We start from the raw sequence: 21,127 nt of genomic DNA, 5'->3' as shown, positions 1-21,127 counted from the left end.
TGCTGGCTCATGTCCAGCGGCTGTCGACCAGCACCCCCAGGTCCCGTTGGCCTGGGCACATTGACCCGGCCTGGCCAGGTCCCTCTGCAGAGCCTCCCTGCCCTCCAGCAGATCAACGCTCCCGCCCGACTGGGTGTCATCTGCAAACTGACAGAGGGCGCACTCCATCCCCTCATCCAGATCACGGCAGTACCAAAGATTTTAGTACCAAACCCTCTGGCCCTGCCTCAGCCCTGCACGCCCAGGCCGGCCCTGCACGCCCTCACACCCCACAGGCTCCAGGCTGGAGCAGGGGCCTGCTGAGCCCCCGCTGGGTCCCTGCCTCGATCCCACAGCCAGCAGGGATATCGTGCGTTGACTGAGGGCTCATGGAGGCAGATCACCCCGCCCTGAAGCCGGCTGGGCCCTAGGCCGCCCGCCCTGCCCTCCATCCCCGCTCCCCCGCACAGCGCTGACATGGCGGCCACAAGGCGGCACCGGGTGGGCCACACTCAAGATGGCCGCCGCACCACGCCGGGGCGGGGTCAGACAGATGGCGCTCAGCACGGCGAGTCCAGGAAGGCCACACTCAACATGGCCGCCGCGCCTTGTCTCGATGGACGCGGCGGAAAGCCAATCAGCGTGCGACGAGGAGGGCGCGGAGGGCGGGCCGCGGCTAGCGGGGTGCGTGGTGCTGGGCACAGGGTTGGGTGCGCCGAGCGGTTGCTGCCACGTCGCGCTGCTCCGTGGGGCGGCACTGGCGGGACGCAGCAGGGGCAGGGTGTCCTCCATTGCCGCCTCCACCCCCTCCTTCAGGGGACCGGGGCCCTGCGAGCACCGGGGGTTGTCCAAAAATTATCCACCCAAAGGGAAGCCCCGGTGGGCGGAACGCGAGGCGGGAGCCGCGGGCCGCGGGGACTCGGGCTGGGGTGCACCGAGGCGCGGTGGGGGGACGCTTTGAGCGACGGACGCGGCTCCGTCTGAGGCGCAGGGATGAGCGCGGCCCTGCCGAAGGTACCGGCGGGTCGTGAGGGACACGGGGCCCGGTACCGGTACCGGTACCGGGGGAGGACGGGGAGGGAGGACACGACAGGCCCGGCCCCGGGGGAGGGGAGGGGAGGGACAGGCCCGGCCCGGCCCGGCCCCGGGGGAGGGAAGAGGAGGGACAGGCCTGGTTCTGGGGACAGGAGGGTCAGGCCCAGCCCTGCTATTGGGGAGGGACAGGCCCGACCCGGCCTTGGGACTATATTTGGGGGGGATTGTGTCTCTCGGGGGTGCCCTGGCTCGCCTACCCTGGTGTGCCTGGGCCAGGTACCTGCAGGGTCCTGCACTTGGGTTGGGGCAACCCCCGGTATCAGCACAGGCTGGGGGATGGAGGGATGGAGAGCAGCCCTGAGGAGAGGGACTTGGGGGTGCTGGGGGATGAAAAGCTGGCCATGGGCCGGCAACGTGCGCTGGCAGCCCAGAAAGCCAAGCGTCTCCTGGGCTGCATCCCCCGCAGCGTGGGCAGCGGGGCGAGGGAGGGGATTCTGCCCCTCTGCTCCGCTCTGGGGAGACCCCCCTGGAGCCCCGCGTCCAGCTCGGGGGTCCTCAGCACGGGAAGGACATGGAGCTGTGGGAGCGGGGCCAGGGGAGGCCCCAGCGATGGTCCGAGGGTGGCCCAGCTCTGCTGTGAGGCCAGGCTGAGAGCTGGGGGGGTTCAGCCTGGGGAGGAGGGGGCTGCGGGCAGAGCTGATTGCGGCCTTGCCGTGCTTAACGGGGGCTTGTGAGAAAGGGGGGGACAGGCTTTTTAGCAGGGCCTGTTGCGATAGGACAAGGGGGGATGGTTTTAAACTGAAAGAGGGGAGATTCAGACTGGATAGAAGGAAGAAGTGTTTTACAATGAGGGTGGTGAGGCACTGGCCCAGGTTGCCCAGAGAGGTGGGAGATGCCCCATCCCTGGAAGCATCCAAGGCCAGGCTGGACGGGGCTGTGAGCACCCTGATCTGGTGGAAGATGTCCTTGCTCATGGCAGGGGGTTGGACTGGATGGGCTTGAAAGGTCCCTTCCATCCCAGGGCATTCTGTGTGATTCTGTGTGACCCGCCCCCCCCAAGCCCTCAGGCACCCCGGGATCACCCCAGGGACACAGGGTCCCTTACAGCCCTCACCCTATCACTGCCCTCGGGGACTGGCAGATCCCTGGTCCTCCCTGTCCCTCTGGTCACTCTTTGGGGACATTAATTATCCCCCCACCCCCGCTGGCATGATGCAGGTCCTGCCTGCCAGCAAAGCTCTTTGCTTCACGCCGCCTTGGTGATGGATGAGCTGCGTTTCCCTCCACCCGTGTGGAGCTGGAAGAAGCACAAGGGTTGTTCTGCGCCTGTTGTAACCTGGAGGCAGTGGGACGGTGCGAGGGACAAATATGATCTGTAACAGAGAGGAGGTTGGATCCTGAAGCTCAGCAAGGGGGTGCATGGAAAGGTTACCGCAGTCATCATCTTCCTCCTGCTTCATCTCTTCCCTCTATGTTGCGGCAACATTCTGGGGAGTGATAGTGGCTGGAGGCTGTGGAGAGATTGGGAGGGTTATTGGTATGTTCCCAGGGTCTGAGGGGGTGTTTTGATGGCTCTGCTTAGGCAAGCGCTGGTGAAAACTCGCTGAGTATCTGCTGTGCTGTTTGCATTTTGACCGTGGTGGCTCATTGCAGGTGCTGTGCTTGAAGAAGCTAAAGCAGGTGTTTGCGCTCAGCAGGTGAGTGGCCTGAAATCAAACCCAGCAAGTAAAACACAGTAAAAGGGACTTCTGTTGAGGGTGTCAGAAAACATACGTGACAAAAAAAAAAGTACGTTTTGCCAAAGAAAGTCTTTTAATTGTGGAGGGAAGACTTTCAGCTGATGTCTGGGAGCTAAAAGGGCTGTAGGGTGTGAAGAAGAGAAAGTCTCTTTGCTAAAAGGATCTGCCTGTGTCTGAGGGACTTGGGGTGTGAGCCTTTGTTCAAGGAGATTGGCTTGGTATGTTGTGTTTCCACAGATGGGTGAAATCAGAAATTTAACGATTATCTTGCTTCCTACAGAGCGGCAACACCCAGAGAAAGCCATCTGTGTGCTGCAGGTAAGGCCTCTTATTAATCCCATGCAAGGCAAAACTTAATTTACTCAAAATAAATATTACACATTTTGGTGTTTGTGTCTCCCTTTCAGTTTTTTTTTAGCCAATTTTGGGCTGGTTAAAAAACCTGAGCAGGTGCTTTTCCACTTCCATACCTTTTTTGTAAGCTTTTCTTCTGTTTCCCTGTTCTTGGCTGAGCAGGTACTCCTAGTCGTGGTGTTACACTGTGGAGTGACAGCAGCCAGGTACAATTTGCTATATTACTGTCCAGGAACAGACTTACACCCCCGTGAGGTCCCACTTCAACATTTATTGAGCTGGTGGAGTCCACTGTCACAATTTAAATTAGAATTTTATTTTGATGTGGAGGCAAAGTGTAACTGAGTGGCTTAGATCCTTGGTGTTCAGTTTCTCTTTGCTGTTCTGAGCTTCCTTTATTAAAATGAGGGTTATTGAGGGTTTCATTTTACCCTGGAGAAGGAAGTATAAATAAAAGCCAGTGCCGTTTTGATTTGGCTTCCTAGGACATGAATATTTGAACAGGCTTGGATTTAAAATTAAGCGGGGCTCAGATCCATCATAGCGGCATCACTGCTGTCGCATAAGAGGAGACAGATGTAACGTTTCATCCGTATCCTCGCCATCCACTGGTGCTGACAAGTCTGTCTTTTTCTGTTTGTTTGCCTGAGAATTCACCTGGGAAATGAGTCACCTTTAATCTCTTCCTCCCTTATTTGTTGCTCACCGTAACCAGCTGTGAATTGTAACAGGCTTGCTGTGAGGCACAGGCTGTCTGCGTGGGGCAGAGATCGGCCGAAGCCTTAGCCTGCCTTTGCCTCCTGTCAAAGAACTGAGGACAAATTCTTGCCCCCGGTGTGGATTTTGGGCTCTCGAAGCACCCGTGTACATTTGTTAAAAGAAGGGCTGTCTGCCGTTCAGCTGGAAACACGTTTGCTCTGCTTTGATTTTAAGGTGATGCACTCGTGAGTTGCCAGAGACATTACAAATCCCGTCCTACGCATGGTATTGGGAAGTTTAAATACCTGCTCCCGAAGGAGGTAGGCATAAGAACTCCGCTACTCTGCTTGCTTTCAGCTGATCCATCTTTTTACAGTCTGATATAAATGTTGGTATTATTAATTCCACGGCTGATGAACCATATTACAAAGGAATAATGTAATGGTTTACTGCCGCTTTTCTCGGTAGAGAGCATTATGTCACGTGAAGTACCCGCTCACAACACTGCATAAATACTTTCCTTTGTCCAGTACATTCTTGTTTAAATTAATGAGTAGTTTTGGGAGGGAGGAATCTCTTCCTGTTGCTGAATTTAACACCCCAACTTCAAATTATTGCAGAATGTTGTGAGCAGGTCTTATTTGCATTTAAACTTTTTACATTCCCTGAAATTTGGAAAGACGACAATTTTTGTGGAAGGAGGAAACAATAACTCATCTAGACATCTGCCTCGAAGGCAGGAACTGAAAGAAAAAGCAGTTTGTTTTCTACTCCTTGGATCTTTCTGGAAGAAATTAATCATGGTATGCACGTATTTTCTGTGTAACTTCTCTGATGCTGCCATCCAAGAACTGAACTGCTCAACTTGGGAACATCTGTTAAGATAATGTCATCCCAGTTTTGTCGTCGGGGAAAGGGAGCGCAGATGGGCTGCGAGATGTTCGACATAGTTCAGCAAACCTTTGTCAGAGGAGAGTGCCCTAGCACGGTCTCCTGCGTGGGCAAGAGTTACTGTTTTTTCTTTCCAGCTTTGTTCAAAACAGATACGCTTTTTATTTTTTCTTTCTTTTTTTTTTTTTTTTTAAAAATACAGAATCCAAAGAAGAAGAAGGATAAAGTACAGATGAAAGAGATAAATGTTGGAACCGAGTATGAGTATGGAGATGTCAACATCCAGATGACTTCCTATGATATGTGTCTCGTGGAGCATTTTGCTCAGTACGTGCATAAACTCTGCAACCGACTCTCCATTAGGGTGAATGAAAGGTAGGAGGAACGCGGCTCTGTTTGTCATCCCTCGCAAACGCGTTGCGTTAGGCTCTGTGAGGCTCGTAGGTGAAGATACCTTGCAGGCAAGGACGCAAACTAATCTCTCTGATAGATTGTCACGAGGAAATCCAAATCTTCTGTCACCTGCCTGGTGTTCTCTTTTTGTGTGTCTGTACGGTGTTGGATGCTTTATTCGTATAAGGCAGGCTGAAAGGGAGTTATTCAGGCACTGACTGAACAGATCTCAAGGAAAAAAATAGCTGTTGCTTCTCATTCCTTTGAGAAAAAGGCTTAAGCCTGTGGGTGCTGAGCCCGGGAACGTAGGCTTAAGTATTGCTGACTCTTGCTGCTGTTTTTTCTTTATAGTGTTTTATCCAGGCTCTTTCCTCTGTGCATACATTGCGGAGTAAGCAAGCGATACTGAATATACAAACTAAAATGAGCTTGGGAAACCTCTGAAGGTTGTGGGAGAGCCACCCGCTACTTTAGTTTAGTAGTAGAGGGTGCTTCAGTTGCACACTAGATCTCCGAAGCAGGCGTACCCTTGATAGCAGCTTTGCAGGTTTTAATGAGTCTGAGGAATCTGATGCAGCTCCTCGGTGCCTGCAGTGCACCCAGGGAGCTGTAGTCACTGGAGAAGCACTGTGTTGCTCTAAGGAAGTAAAAACACTTAGCGGTGATTATCTGAAATGTGTATCTTTAAATTTAAAGCTCTCCTTCAACTCTAAAGAAGTTAAAAGTTCTTTTCTCAGGCTGGTGTTTGTAGCTGAAACAGGTTACAGCAAACTGTACCTTTGAATATAAGCGCTGGTTCCTGCTCATGCCGATTAAATCTATCAAAAAATCATTTGCTTTATGTTCATTCACGTTGCTGAACTGTCAGCCGCGGATCTGAAATCCTGTGCCCACAGAGCAGTCGCTCGTAGTCTCTCTGTGATGCCTTCTGCACCAAACAGCACTAAAACCTGTGACACGTTGGTGACTGATAGGTGTTTCTTTTGAGAAGAACACCCGGCGACGCTAAGAAATTACAGTTCTGTCAGCAGCAATGCGCTGGAAAGCATTTGCGGAGAAATCCCACAGCCTGAGACTGTGGGTAGCGCTTTCGGTGTAAAGCGTTATTGCCTTGTGTCATCCTTCTGCCCTCTGAGGTCGGACTTGGCGTGCAGCGTTCGGTACATACAGAAAGAAATGATTTGCCCTGTAAGAGCAAAATCGGTAGGGTAAAACGTGGGCAGTAGGATGTAGCCTGTTGTTACTGATGGTGTGCAAATGGAGATGGGGAGGCTGAGGTCTCCGGAGTGACGCTAACCGGAGAGCAGGATCTGATCCAGTGCCTGATCGTTCTCCCATTCAGAGGTGAAAATAATGTCTTTGGAGTGGTGCGTTGCAGCAGTGGTTTTTAGCTCTGTTCCCGATGAGAACAGATAGACTGTTACAAAATAAGTCAGAACTGTTGCTTTAAACCTCTCCTTCGACTATAAAGAAGTTAAAAGTTCTCTTCTCAGGCTGGTGTTTGTAGCTGAAACAGGTTTTTGCTGGCAGTAGTGCTGCAAGCTTCACCCTTATCTCTTTCCAGTAAAACACCCGGCTTCTGCCAGTGCCTGATTTGCAAGATACATTGTTTGCATAATTAATTTCTCATGAAAAGTTAATCTCCTTCCACATTCTGTGCTGCTGGAGGTTGATTCATTCCTGTAAAGTAGTGCAAATCTATCCTCCCTGTCCTGAGCACTGACCTGTGGTTCCTGCAGCTACGCGATGCCCACCAAAACCAACGAAGTGCTGTTCTTGGAAGAGCGAGGTTCCAAAATGCAGCTGGATGCAGTCCTCACTACCCATCAGAGGGTTGTCCAGGTACGAGCCGGCGTTTGCTGATAGCGCTGCCGCTCTTGTGCAGCACCTCCCGTCTCAGGCTCTCAAAACCCCTGAACGATTGGAGTTAAGCCCCTTGCACAAATGAAAGGTGTAATTTGTGCGTAAATTGAAGCGCAAAGAAGTCTAATTAGATTTCTTGCTAAAGGTTACTCACAAAGTAGAAGCAGAGGAAGGGTTACTGGATTCTGCATTTCAGCCAGAAGATTTGTTACCTATTTTATGCAGGATACTTGATACGAGGGGTAGAAAAGTCACGTTTAAGGATGAATGATTGGACAAACTCGATGAAATTTAAAGATACTACTAGTATCAGGGCCAGCTTCAAAAGTGTACAACTGATGGAGGTAAACGGGTATTTCTCCTAAGTGACTTTTTACTATTTTATAGTGTGTTCCCTTGCTATATGCTAAACCTCTGCTGAACTACATTTTAAACCTAGAGGTAGACTTTTTCCACTGGGGAGAGCTGATGTGTAGTTAACACTGGGGCTTGCAGATTTGCCGTGGCAGCCTTTGTATTAGAGTCTCACCTACGATAAGATCTTCCTGCACGGTTAAGTCTCTTTACGTGCAGGAGAGCATGCAGGCAGGGACGGGAAGCACAGTGTTCGTAGAGGAGAGCCGAAACGAGAGCTTTGGGCCGTGCTGTATGCGAGAGGTGTGCGCACGAAGGAGAGAGCGCTCCTCTAATGAAGCGGTTGACTGCCGCAGGCTCGGACTGAAATGGACTCTCTTTCTGTGCCATTACTATAACGAGTCCGTTCTGCGTGTGGTGTTCTGCTCCTGCAGCACTTTGATTTCTTCTTTCAGATCAGCGGTTTGAGTTCAACGTTTGCTCCGATACTCTTGGAAATTATTCAGAGTAACCAGCCTGAAGGGGTCCATCTGTTAGTGAAAGAGGTATGTTTAATTTCACCAATGCCTTTGCATTTAGAAAGCAGATATGATGTGTGACGTGAATTTGCTTTGAAAATACAAACCTGGTCCTGAGGCTGCTGCCTCCTCTGGACTTACGGATACCCAGGATCTCCCAGAACCAGGCCCTCACTTGGTCTATGAAAAACCACTACCTCTAATTCTTGATGAGTGTTTCATTTTCCATTTAGCCTCCTGTTACGAGTGCCACAGAAGGCACCTTCCCAGCTCATCCTGTAGATCTGTAGGAGACGGCAGGTTGCAAGTTGCCTTCCTTTGCTGCCACAGATTCCCCGCAACTCGGAAGGGAACGCTTTCCTTCAGCAGTGCTGTGGGAATCACCAGGAACTTCATGGAGCAGTTGGTAGCAAAGCTGAGACTGGAAACCCAAATGCTGTGCCCTGTTTTGATGGAATTTGCTCTGGGAGGGGTTCAGCTTGGTTTCTGCAGGAAGGCCTGACAGTTTTCTCGGCACCGAGGACTTCAGGACAGAGCTCCACTCACTGGTGGACCAGGCATAAGGAGATATTTCAACTTCTGTCATTTTACATTCAGACAAAAGAGTCCCAGGAAGCCCTTTTTATTCAGGGACAAAATATTTTTGTGCCTTGGAAGGGAAGGCAATACAGTAAACTCAAATATGAAAACACAGTTGGCTTCTTAAGTGGCCTTTGAAGAAAGTTTAGTTATCTCAGCTCTGCAAAACCAGAAGGAATACAGGAGAAGGTCTCTTGAGTCCAGTAATCTTCTCTGCTTTGGTCACAGTCCTGTCTCTGCCTTAGGGCTGCCATTTCTTTTTTTAATCTTGGCCGACGGCTTTGTCTCTGGAGGGAGAACTGTGACATTGTGCCATTTGCAAAGTCATTGCAGTCTGCTGCAGGAAGCCCAGGGGAGAGACCTAAGCTGGCTTCATGAGAGTGGCAGCGCAGAAGAAAGATTAAAGCTTAAGGATGTTCTTGCGAAGTTCTGGAGAAAGTGGCAGGTCTCCTCAGGAAAGTAGATGCTACGGTGATAGGCAGCGGCAGAGTTGGGGGTGTCCAGTTGACTTCTTGAGCACAATGCCACTGCTCGCTCTTCCAAAAGCAGTTAGGCAGCTGAGGAGGAGCCTCCAAGGCTGAATTTTAGAGCCTGGGCAGCGACCAAGCGTGTCCATGCTCACTTGCTGCCAAAAGCTTTCTGCCCTCTGTGCTGTACCCCCAGCAGCTGCTCCTGGAGGAGGCTTAGAGCTTGGGCTTGGGGAGGAGCGGCTGGGAGCTGCCCGGCGGGAAAGGGCCTGGGGGTGCTGGTCGACAGCCGCTGGACACGAGCCAGCAGGGTGCCCAGGTGGCCAAGAGGGCCAGTGGCACCCTGGCTTGTATCAGGACTGGTGTGGCCAGCAGGAGCAGGGCAGGGATGGTCCCCCTGCGCTGGGCACTGGTGAGGCCGCCCCTCGAATGCTGTGCTCAGCGCTGGGCCCCGCACCCCAAGGCGGCCATGGAGGGGCTGGAGCGTGGCCAGAGCAGGGCAGCGAGGCTGGGGCAGGGGCTGGAGCACAAGGCTGGGGAGGAGCGGCTGGGGGAGCTGGGGGGGCTCAGCCTGGAGAAGAGGAGGCTGAGGGGAGCCCTCATCGCTCTCTGCAACGGCCTGAAAGGGGGCTGGAGCCGGGGGGGTCGGTCTCTGCTCCCCAGGAACAAGCGATGGGACGAGAGGGAAGGGCCTCAGGCTGCGCCAGGGCAGGGTTGGGTTGGGTATGGGGAAAAACTTCTTCCCCCAAAGGGCTGTCAGGGCCTGGCCCAGGCTGCCCAGCGCAGGGGCTGAGTCCCCATCCCTGGGGGGATTTAAAAGCCGGGGAGATGTGGGGCTTGGGGCCATGGTTTAGTGGTGGCCTTGGCAGCGCTGGGTTAACGGTTGGACTCGATGATCTGAAGGGTCTTTTCCAACCTAAATGATTCAGTGATTCTATGATTCCCACTCCCTGGCTTCAGCGGACATTTAAGTCTTTTGTTTTTCCACTCTTTGATTCTCTTTGGGAGAGGGTTTTCTTCCTCTTGATTTCAAAAAGTGCTTGAGAAGCGATTCTGATTTGCTTGGTGTTTTTTTCCCCTCCCTCCCCAGCACACAGAAGCTGACTTCAAGAGCCGATTAAAGTCTCGACCAGAACTTGAAGAGCTGCTAGCACAGATGAACTGAGATGAGGAAGAAGAACGCTCCATCCATTTCAGAGCCACCCCTGGGAGAGCGAGGCTTCTCCTCCGTGGCTCCTCAAGCCTCCGGAAGGTGACTTCACGAGCACCGTACTGATAATTTGGTGAATTGGAAGAAATTTCCACTGTTGTCAAGCTTGTCTTAATAAAGACAAATACATGTGTTTATATCCGACTGGTTTGTACACTGAGTGAAGGGGGAGCACAATGAAATGTGGCTTTTCTCAGTTCTTCCCCTTTTTTGGTGTGTTTTCCTGTATGTTTTACTCTTGGTATATGAGGATTTCTTCAAGTTTTAATCTGCAGAAACCTCTGCAAGTTAATAATGCTGTACTGCAACTCCTTAATTTCTGATTTGCCTTTCAAGGATAAACTTGCCCCTGGATCCCTGAAGTCAATCTACTTTTTACAACAGCCCTTTGGAAAGGGAGAAATTACTTGGGCACCTGGGTTTTTGCTCCAATCCTCCTTATTTCAAACTCTGAGATTGGGTGCAGGCAGCTGTTTTTATTTAGGCTGGAGTGAGGTAACACCTGATCACCCCATCCTGTTAGGAAGTGTGTTGTGACCAAATTTGAGCCCTGCTGCTAAGAGGAGGCTCTGTTCCTGCCCAAAACCTGGTTTCTTTGGGTTTTTTTCCCTTCTTTCTAAGGACCAGCTCTCTAAAAAGAGGGGAAAATAACTCCTTCGTTAGCACTCTCCCCCAAACTACAGCTGCCCAGGTGTTGCTCGTGGTCCTGTGCTGGCTGTGATTTTTTGGCCGGCAGTGCCAAAACCCAGCCCCTTGGCAGCCCCAGCTGGGAGAGGGGCTGGAAAATTCCCCCTGGCAAAAGCTGCGGGTGCCCTTCCCTTTCCAGCCTAAATTTTATTTTAAAAAAAGCGATTTTATTTTCTTTTTCATAGTTCAGTTGCTGGGAGGGGGTGTTCAGAGCAGCATCCCACTCCGCAAGAGCCCCTTTTCGCCCCGATACCTAATGCTCCTGGGGCTTCCCAGGAGATAAATTCCCTCCCCAAAACCCTGTCCTGTGGGACACGAGGTTATCCCTGCTGGGAAAAGCTCTGGGATGGCGCAGGGAAGGACATGGAGTGGAAATCCACGGCAAGGAATGGGAATGCTCCCAGTTTGGGACATTTGGGGCTGGAAATTCCCATCTGATTCCACAACCCTCCCCTCCGAGCTCCCGGTTATCCCCGGCAGCGCAGACAGAGCCGAGAACTTCAGCCAGGACGACGAACGCCACCAGATTTAATTTCCCAACGATGTAGCGTGAATTTACTGGCGCAACCACCCGCTTGAATTAAAAAAATAACACAAAACCAGGGTCAAATGGCACAGCCGCCCCCGTTCGTGGGGGTCCCCGCTGATTTCAGTCCCCGGCGGGCGAGGGGTGGGCTTGGCGTGAGCCGGGCGCCCGGCGCGGTTCCTCGGCGCGCTGCTGTCGGGCCATGCACTCGCCGAAAGCCCGGACCTGGGGCTGGCAGTGCCGCCAGTCCTGCCGCTCCGCCATGCACTCCTGCAGCGCCCCGTGCTGCGCCGCGCAGCCCGTCCGCGAGATCATGGCGTCCACCGGGTCCTCGGCCTCCTCGGCCTCCTCTTCCTTCAAGGACGGGCGATTCCTGGCGTGTCCGGGCCTCGCCATCGCGGAGCCGGGCTGGAGGGCGGTGGCAGGCGTTGGGGCGCTGCCTCCTGTTTTGGGGGCACCCCCCAGGGCACACAGCACCCCCAGCCCTCTCCATGGGTGCTCAGCACCCCCTCCCACACCCCTATGGGTGCTCAGCACCCTCCATGCCCCCATGGGTGCCCCCATGTTCTCCAGGCACCCCCAGGAGGAGCTCAGCACCCCTTCCCACCCCCGTGGGCGCCCAGCACCTCCAATTCATCCTACCCCAACCCATGGGCGCTCAGCTCCCTACATACCCCCTCCCATGGGTGCCCAGCCCCCGCCATTGCCCCTTCTTGGGTGCTCAGCACCCTCTCTACCCCCATCCATGGGTGCCCAGCACCCTCCATGCTCCTTACCCCCTCCCATGGGTGCTCAGCACCCCCCATGCACCCTACCCCCACTCATGGGTGCCCAGCACCCTCCATCGCCCCTCCTTGGGTGCTCAGCACCCTCCATACCCTCTCCCATGGGTGCTCAGCACCCCCCATGCACCCTACCCCCATCCATGGGTGCCCAGCACCCTCCATACCCCCTCCCATGGGTGCTCAGCACCCCCCATGCACCCTACCCCCACTCATGGGTGCTCAGCACCCTCCATTGCCCCTCCTTGGGTGCTCAGCACCCTCCATACCCCCTCCCATGGGTGCTCAGCACCCCCTATGCACCCTACCCTCACCCATGGGTGCTGAGCACCTTCCATACCCCCACCCATGGGTGCTGAGCATCCTCCACACCCCCTCCCATGGGTGCCCATACCCACCCACCCATGGGTGCTCACCACCCTCCATGCTCCCTACCCCCTCCCATGGGTGCCCATCACCCTCCATGCCCCTCCCTGGATGCTCAGCACCTCCCTCAAGCATCTCACAGCACCCTCCATGCCCCCCCCGTACCTGCCCAGCGGCGCAGCGCGGCCCCTTTAAGGCTGGCGTCGGGACAGGCACTGCCGGGGTGGGGCGTGGCGGCGGGAGCGCTCGCTCATTGGAGGGCGCCTTCCGCTTCCGTCCCGCGGGGGCTGACGGGAAGGAAGGAGGCGGAAGGGGGTGCGCATGCCCCGACAAGATGGCGGCGACGCTGCGGATCCAGAGCGACTGGAGCCAGGCGCTGAGGTGGGCACGGCCCTCCCGCTCCCCTGCCCCGAGCCCCGCTCCCCTGCCCCTGCCCCGCACTCACCGCCGCTCTTTCTCTCCGCAGGAGGGACGAGGGTGAGGCCTGGCTGAGCTGCCGGAGCCCTGGTGAGTGCTGAGGGGCCTGCGGAGGCCGCGGAGGGAGGCGGGCGGAGGGGGCCCTGTGGGGTAGGAGGGGGTGAGGACAGTTGGGGGCGGGCTGTGGTTTAGGAGGGGTGAGGAAAGTTGTGGGGGCCCTGGGGGTTAGGAAGGGGTGAGGGTGCTTGTGGGGTCCCTGTGGTTTAGGAGGGGGTGAGGGCGATTTGGGCTGGGATCCTGTGGTTTAGGAGGAGTGTGGATGGTTGAGGGGGGCCCTGTGGGTTAGGAGGAAGTAAGGGTGCTTGTGGGGTCCCTGTGGTTTAGGAGGCCTTGAGGGCGATTGGGGGCTGGGATCCTGTGGTTTAGGAGGAGTGTGGGTGGTTGAGGGGGGCCCTGTGGGTTAGGAGGGGGTAAGGGTGCTTGTGGGGTCCTCGTGGTTTAGGAGGGGATGAGGGCAATTGGGGGGGGACGCTGTGGTTTAGGAGGGGTGAGGGTGGTTGAGGGGGGCCCTGTGGGTTAGGAAGGGGTGAGGGTGGTTGAGGGGTGCCCTGTGGGTTAGGAGGACGTAAGGGAGGTTGTGGGGTCCCTGTGGTTTAGGAGGCCTTGAGGGCGATTGGGGGTGAGGATCCTGTGGTTGAGGGGGGCCCTGTGTGTTAGGAGGGGGTAAGAGAGGTTGGGGAGGGCCTGTGGTTTAGGGGAGCATGAGAGCGATTGAGGGGTGCCCTGTGGGTTAGGAAGGGGTGAGGGTGGTTGAGGGGTCCTTGTGGTTTAGGAGGGGGTGAGGGCGATTGGGGGGGCACGCTGTGGTTTAGGAGGGGTGTGGGTGGTTGAGGGGGGCCCTGTGGGTTGGGAGGGGGTAAGCGAGGTTGGGGGGGCCCTGTGGTTTAGGGGAGTGTGAGAGTGGTTTGGGGGTGCCTTGTGGTTTAGAGGGGGGTGAGGGAGGTTGTGGGGGTCCTGTGGGTTAGAAGGGGGTGAGGGTGATTGAGGGGGGACCCTGTGAGTTAGGAGAGGGTGAGGGTGCTTATGGGGGGCCCTGTGGTTTAGGAGGGGGTCAGGGTGGTGAGGGGAAGGTGAGCTGAGGGGGGTCCGAAGGGTGGCCCGGCTGATGGCTGCTCTCCCCGCAGGGAAGCCGACCCTGTACGGCAGCCTGACCCGCCGCGGGCTCAGCACCGAGGGCGTCCCTGACATCGCCGCCTCCGAGGGCTTCGTGGTCGGGGAAGTCACCAAGGTGCCAGGGCTGGGGGGAAGCGGGGATCGGTAACCGCCTTCCGCGCATGAAGGGATGATAATCTTCTGCCAGTCAAAATAGCAGCCTAAAGCTGTCGCCCGGTCCTCCGCGTGGTCCTATCCAGCTATCCTGGGCCTCCTGCCTGTACAGTGCCCTGGAGCTGGTCCGTAGCATCCCATAGTCAGGCTGCGACTCTGTGTCATATTTGGCCAGGCCATCGCGGCCATCCCTTGCCACCCGGGGCCCGCATCTTGAGAAGGCGTAAGGAGACGAGCCCAATGCTGCACCTTCCATCAGTCTTTAAGCTGTGAGATATCACAGCCGGGTCCAGATCGTAGTTCTACCTTGGCAGCCTCTGTGTTTCAGTAGGACTAACAGCACTTCTAATTCTTTTTCTCCTCTCTTTCCCCCCCTCTAGAAAAGCATTCTCATTTCTTGTCCTCACGAAAATGTGTCCACAAAATTCCTGGCACCGTACACAACTTTTTGCAGAATTCATCAGAAAAGTGTAAGTAACCTTGTGAAGTGAGTGGGAAATAACTGGAAGTGACTGTGAGCTTTCACAGCATGTCTGTGGCTGTTGCGTGCTCGTTCTGAGGGGTGGCCTGCAGCATGACTTTGTGTGTCAATGAGGTAATAAAGCATATCAGATCGTAGAAACTTGGAAAACTTGATTACGGTTAAGTTTACTCCCCAAAAATAATCTCTAAAATTCTTTAGACTGTTTTCTTGCAAGTGATCTAATTTCTGCACACCACAGGCCCATGATGGATCCCCCTGTAAAGGAATAAGATGGGTGAATTAGTGTATCAAAAACCAAGATAAAAATAAGAGGTTCCGGGCACTGAGCTCTTCATCTCTGACTGGTTCATATCTATCCTGTGTAATGAAGCTGTCTGGTTTTGATATTTGCTGTATTAATTTCTGTTTGCGTGGCTGGGAATCGAATGTTGTATAAATTCCTCCTGACTTGGTGGGAATTCAGACACCAGAATGGCCCAGCTTGTATTTAATAAATAAATAAATAAATTGCTTGAACATCTCACTTATTTAAAAGCAGTCCTGCTCGTTTTGCTGAATAATCTTTCTTATTGCACCCCCATCAATCTGGGGGTGCAACAAGCACAGCTTCTCACTGAACAGTGGTACAGAAAGGCTGACTCTGACCTGAAATTTAATTTCTTCACTGAAGAGAAGCGCATAATTTGGCTTTGCTGGAAAGTAGTCTGTGTGTTTGCTGAACACTTAACCCTACGTGAAAGTGGTCTAAGAAACTAGGTAGTGTGTAGCCTGCAGGTACAGCCGGCTGCCCTAAAGGGAGTCCCCTGACAGCTCCTGGAGATGTTTTAGCATGCTTCTCTCATGATTTATTGAGTAAATTGTTGTGATAAACCCAGCTGAAAATGCTGAAAAGCCAGTCTCTATTAACGAAGCTCAAAAGCGGTATAAATCAAGGCGCGTTTTGACGTAAAGGCAATTCCGCATCTCTACAGCTGTTTTAAGAGGAAGCACGGCTCTGCTGAGAGATGGAGCTTGGCAGCTCCAGAGACAGAGGTGAATCACTTCTCTGAGCTTTGTGCTACTTAAGAGTCCCCAGCTGCCCTTTTGTGTGATAAATGGAATCGACATTCAAAGCACAGCAAAATGGAAATGCAGGCGTAAGTGTTTAGTCTGCTGTCAAACGGGGGCGATGGCTTACAGCTGCACTGCAGATCTCTCCTCTGGAAAGCAGCTGAAGCAATATCTATTAATATGTAGATGAGTTTAAAGCCAGTGTGGACTAAGCTCCAGTTATCCTTTTTACCTGCTGCCTCTTGTTCTGAGCACTCGTGCTTGGCCTTGCCCATTTACGTATCCCTCCTGAAAATTTGGGCATATGTCGAATGTCAGTGAGGCTTGAATGACCTTCACAGGCTTTTTTTTTTTTTTTTTAACTAGGGAGCAAATTACCACGGATTGGTTTGTTAGATAAAATGCCACTCATGTTACCGATGTATTTGTCACATTACCAATATAGAAGTAAATGTACTTAATGGCTGTTGTAACGGCTAAACTATTACCTTGTGCTCTTATTTAAATCTTTTCATTCCTGTTTTAATTCCCAATTATTTTTTTCAAGTGGAGGTTGAGTATTGATCCTGCACCCGGTTAAAATTAGCTGTGGTTTGAGCTGTCGGAGCTTTTCAGGAGAGCAGTTTGGTCTGACTCTTGCTTGGATAGGGGAACTTATGACTGCAGGGTGGCATATCATGTCCCTGCAAGCCCTGGCTGATGCCCGTGCAGCAATAGGATGCCATAGGACGTCGTCCTTAACATCTGGAAACAGCTGGAGATTGATGCAGGTCTGTTATGTACTTGGTCTGCCCGAGGGCGTCGTCCTTAAATCTCAGGCCTCCAGCTGTCATCTTTCTTGGCAAAGTCTCTCAATCTACTCCTGTCTTACCTGGACAAGCTCAAGAAGTGGGACCCTGTGAACCTCATGGGGTTCAACAAGGCCAAGTGCAAGGTCCTGCACCTGGGTGGGGGCAACCCCCGGTATCAGCACAGGCTGGGGGATGGAGGGGTGGAGAGCAGCCCTGAGGAGAAGGACTTGGGGGTGCTGGGGGATGGAAAGCTGGCCATGGGCCGGCAACGTACGCTGGCAGCCCAGAAAGCCAAGCGTCTCCTGGGCTGCATCCCCCGCAGCGGGGCGAGGGGGGGGATTCTGCCCCGCTCTGGGGAGACCCCCCTGGAGCCCCGCGTCCAGCTCGGGGGTCCTCAGCACGGGAAGGACATGGAGCTGTGGGAGCGGGGCCAGGGGAGGCCCCAGCGATGGTCCGAGGGTGGCCCAGCTCTGCTGTGAGGCCAGGCTGAGAGCTGGGGGGGTTCAGCCTGGGGAGGAGGGGGCTGCGGGCAGAGCTGATTGCGGCCTTGCCGTGCTTAACGGGGGCTTGTGAGAAAGGGGGGGACAGGCTTTTTAGCAGGGCCTGCTGCGACAGGACAAGGGGGAATGGTTTTAAACTAAAGAAGGGCAGATTTACACTAAACACAGTGGAAAAAAATGTTCCACACTGAGGGTGGTGAGACAGTGGCCCAGGTTGCCCAGAGAGGTGGGAGATGCCCCATCCCTGGAAACATCCAAGGCCAGGCTGGACGGGGCTCTGAGCACCCTGATCTGGTGGAAGATGTCCCTGCCCATGGCAGGGGTGGGACTGGATGGGCTGGAAAGGTCCCTTCCGTCCCAAAGCATTCTGTGATTCTATGATCTTTGGGATTCCCTGTGAACGTGGTATTTAAATCCCCCTGTCTCTTCAGGCTGGCTGCTAGCTAAGACTGAGCATGTACAAGAGCATCGACAAAGCCGAATCCTGTTTCAGAGTAGTTAATTGTTCAGAAAAACATTTAACCTGAAGCCTGGGATGAAGATGAGCAGCCTCATCCCTTACGCACCTGACTGGGCGGGTGGGACCTGCAAGCGCGCTGACGGACTGTGCGAGTTAAGACTGGAAACCACGTTTCGTCGTGGTGGTGAGGGGTTGGAACGACGACGGGACTGTGATCTGCATTTCTCATTTCTGTCAGTGGTTTTTGCTGCTGAAGTACTTTCTTCTAATCCATGGAGTGCAAATACAATTATTAGGAAGCTTTTGGAGGTGATACAGCATGGCTTCAGTATCCAAATCTTGCAAGACAAGGCAGCTATTCCACTATGTAGTTGTGATAGTTTTATTGGTTTTTTTCAGGATGCAACACTAGTGTTAACCTTTGTTCTAACAAAATCTATATAGTTGGTTTTTCAGCCTGTTTGGTCTTGCTGCAATCTATATTGGAAATATCTTTGTCACTTGGAAGATGTAATTGTTTCTTTCAAGGCTAGAATACCTGTTATTTTATTTCGTGCACAACTAAAATACATCTGCCTTTCCCGAATGGCAGCAATAATGTCTGGCATCACGGGAACGGCTACCCTTTTACAGGAATATAAGCTCAAGGTCTGCTCTCCTCAGAAGCATTCAGCTCTCCCAGTGTGTGTGCAAAGCAGGCCGTTGTTAGTGTCTTAGTGTGACAGGCTGTGCGAGGAGTTAGCCTGCCTGCAGAAGGAACTAGTTTTGAGCGTTTCAGAACATTTAGCCATTTATTGGCTTCATAAATATCTGCGTCTTCTGGGCTTGTGAGTCAGCGTGCTCTCAAGCTGGCCAGTTATCTCAGGCTAGGATGGAACAGCTTGGCTCAATTTCTTATCTGTGTGCCTGAGGTGCTAGAAAAATCCAGATTTCTGCTTCACCTGGGGTAAACCTGAAATACAACTGCTGTCTCTGCAGGCTTCTGACTCAGCATTTCTTTTTCTCCCTGCTTTGCAGATCTCTGCAGAGCCATAGGCAGAGAAAAACAATTTCTTTGTCAAATTTGGTGGCGATTAGAAGAAATCTGGGGTGCTTTGTGCCAGGTTCCAGTCACCCAACTTCTCTGAGCCCTGACTGTGGGCCAGCCCAGATCAGCAGCTCGCCTTTGAAGGAGAAATGCAGCAATCTGTGTAAACAGATAAATTGAGAAGAATTTCTTTTTATGCTGCCCTTGTCCTCTAGAAAAACCCTGCTGCTCAGGATCCACTTGGTTTGGTTTCTTAAGGGCTTAATTAATATCTCGTAAAACATATTGAGAGGGTGAGGCGAGAAAGCCTATGAAGTTCTTGCTTAAATGTTAGGGTATTATCAAGCTGAAACTGTTTAGCTAGGAGTATGGAAGCTCTTCTGGGTGTGTTAAATGAGTGCAGCAGTATGTCTTGGGGAGATAATAGTGCTGAATGATGTACTTGGCAGGCCTTCCCCAGTACAGAGCAGAAATACCTATATACAGGGTCATAAAAAACTAACGTTTGATGTTTTTACCCTCCTGCAGATTACCTGTCTTGATATTTCCAGTGGTGGAGGGCTTGGCGTGTCTACCAGCACAGATGGGACCATGAAAATCTGGCAGGCTGCGAATGGAGAAATAAGAGTAAGAGCGTCTAGCTTTGATGTCGTGTTGTCTGTGACATGACTGAAGTCATTTGGCTGTGGCTTGGGTCAGGCTGTCCACACGCTGGGGTCTAGGGCAGGCAAGAATCTGGCTTTTGATTAAAAAGCCCATTGAAATTTGACATCTTGGAGATTTTCAGTCAAATCTGATGGAAAGCGTGACTTCTCCCAAGGGAAATAATGCTCAGCAATCCAGAGAGGAGTCCCAGGGTGAAAATGAGAATGGGTAGTTAGGAATGACAGCTAGAGTGCAGAAGATAACTGACAGCTCCTAACCCGCGTGGTACAAGCACCGAATTTCTTCTGCGGTAGAGAAGAGGTGAGGGAAAAAAAGAATCCTGCCCATGATGGATTAACCACCTTCCCAGTTAAGGTGTCTCTTGTGGAGCTTGACCTGTCAGCTGCTTGTTTGGCAGAGGATAAAGACATTTAACCTGTTATTAGAAAGAAATGTAGTCTCTTTGCTATGTAACTAGCTACTCAAATGGAAGAGGGAGGCCCAAAGTGTACCTGCTGCCTCTTTGGCTGCCTCTAATTCAGATGAGTCCGTTGCAGGAACGCAAACCCGGAGGATTTGAGCTTAATCCTCTGCCCCCATGGGAACACCAAGTTTTCCAGTGTCATAGCTCAAAAACTGCTTGGCAAAAGGGTGATAACAATGGAACTAGCACGTAGTTCTTTGTTTTTCCAGAGACTATTGGAAGGCCATGTGTATGATGTGAATTGTTGCAGGTTTTTCCCATCGGGCCTCGTGGTTCTGAGTGGGGGAATGGATGCCCAGCTAAAGATCTGGTCAGCAGAAGATGCCAGCTGCGTAGTAACATTTAAAGGTCACAAAGGAGGTACAGAGCACTTAGCCTTTAAAATGCTTCATCTGCCATGTGTATAATTGTGTTGCACCTGAGGGCTAACGTTCAGTCACCAGCCTGCTGCGCTTTGTGCTGTGCATTTGTATTAGATGTCCAGAGCATCTTTTTCACGCTCCCAGAACTTGAATAAAAAGATCAGTAGTTGCTGTATTAGACAGCTGAAACAGTTTCTCTCACTGACCTGCGTTTTCTTCATTAATTAAGGTAAAAAGAGGAAGGGTGCAGTCTGTTAGCCCTTTGTGAGTGCCAGAGGTGGAGGCAGAGGGCGTTCAGCTCTTCCAGGGCCGTCTCAGCTCTCCAGAGCCCTGATCCGCATTCAGTAGCCTCGCTGCCTGCACTGGGAATGCCTCCTGCTTGCATCCCAATCATCCTGCTCACCTTCAGTTGCTCCGGAACCTCTGCCTTTTCTTTTTTTCTTGCCCAGAAAAGCATACAGCAGTTTATTGTGGACTTGTAGAACTCAGGCAGGCAGTTACCTGCCTCAAGGATGTGTGCTGTTGAAAATGAGTAAGGCACAGCGAGGGCAGCTGCAAGGATACTTAAGTGATTTTTTTTAAGAAGGGCTTGATTAAGCTCCTTGTACCAAGGGCAGATGTTCAGCTCTGCCCCTACTGATGGTCTTGCTGCTGAAAAAGAGTAAATTCCTCACCTTCCTTCTGTCCTCGTGTAGAGTATGCACTGGCCACCTTCTGTGGTGAGTTGAATGCTGTTCTTTGCGTTCAGGGCCCACACTACAAACTCCTCCACTTGACACTGGCATAGTCCCAGGGAAGAACTGCACGGGGTGGAAAATGAGGTACCCAGAAAGGCTCCCGAGAGCTGGGATCAAAGCAAGTTTCTGGACAGAGCCTCTGTTAATCTCTGGAAAGAAGCTTTGGTTTCCAGGACCCCTCATTCAGAAGCAGTGTGGATTTATACGTAACGCTTAAGCGGGCTCCCGTTTTACTCCTGTTTACGCCTGGCCCAGAGCACAGTGGCCGGTGGTGCTGTCTTGTCATAGTGATTGCCAGGCATGCCAACTTGAATGCTCGGGTGATCGTGAGCAAGTCCAAGTGAGTTGTGAATGTGGCATCAGATGCCCAAAACCCTGCCCCAAATTATTTCCTCCCTGAGA

General features: G+C 52.6%; 2 protein-coding genes across 2 annotated transcripts in view; both read left to right on the top strand.

Moving 5' to 3' along the window:
• The first annotated feature begins 690 nt into the window (after positions 1–690).
• MRPL48 (mitochondrial ribosomal protein L48) lies at positions 691–10,218 on the top strand. Its single transcript, XM_082304469.1, has 8 exons — positions 691–993; positions 2,668–2,711; positions 3,034–3,071; positions 4,041–4,126; positions 4,900–5,072; positions 6,830–6,932; positions 7,763–7,852; positions 9,962–10,218. The coding sequence occupies exons 1-8, from the start codon at positions 973–975 to the stop codon at positions 10,034–10,036; spliced, it is 630 nt and encodes a 209-aa protein (XP_082160595.1). The 5' UTR covers positions 691–972; the 3' UTR covers positions 10,037–10,218.
• A 2,527-nt stretch (positions 10,219–12,745) lies between these two features.
• The window catches only part of PAAF1 (proteasomal ATPase associated factor 1), a 14,894-nt gene continuing 6,512 nt past the window's right edge, over positions 12,746–21,127 (top strand). The window contains exons 1-6 of the mRNA XM_082304823.1: positions 12,746–12,823; positions 12,909–12,949; positions 14,044–14,147; positions 14,566–14,655; positions 19,026–19,124; positions 19,836–19,986. Of these exons, the coding sequence (XP_082160949.1) occupies positions 12,777–12,823; positions 12,909–12,949; positions 14,044–14,147; positions 14,566–14,655; positions 19,026–19,124; positions 19,836–19,986 (532 nt within the window). The 5' untranslated portion in view covers positions 12,746–12,776. The remainder of the gene's footprint in view (positions 12,824–12,908; positions 12,950–14,043; positions 14,148–14,565; positions 14,656–19,025; positions 19,125–19,835; positions 19,987–21,127) is intronic.

This window comes from Platalea leucorodia (assembly GCF_965183815.1).
Source record: "Platalea leucorodia genome assembly, chromosome: 2".
NCBI classification, from domain to species: domain Eukaryota; kingdom Metazoa; phylum Chordata; class Aves; order Pelecaniformes; family Threskiornithidae; genus Platalea; species Platalea leucorodia.
Note: the sequence above shows the minus strand (reverse complement) of the source record. Positions and strands in the feature narration are given on the sequence as shown.

Bases quoted from the DNA above. Each gene is read 5' to 3' on its own strand.
- MRPL48 (XM_082304469.1), top strand. From the start codon at position 973: ATGAGCGCGGCCCTGCCGAAG. The intron at 6,933-7,762 runs GTACGAGCCGGC...TTCTTCTTTCAG, and splicing joins CCCATCAGAGGGTTGTCCAG to ATCAGCGGTTTGAGTTCAAC. The intron at 7,853-9,961 runs GTATGTTTAATT...CTCCCTCCCCAG, and splicing joins TCCATCTGTTAGTGAAAGAG to CACACAGAAGCTGACTTCAA.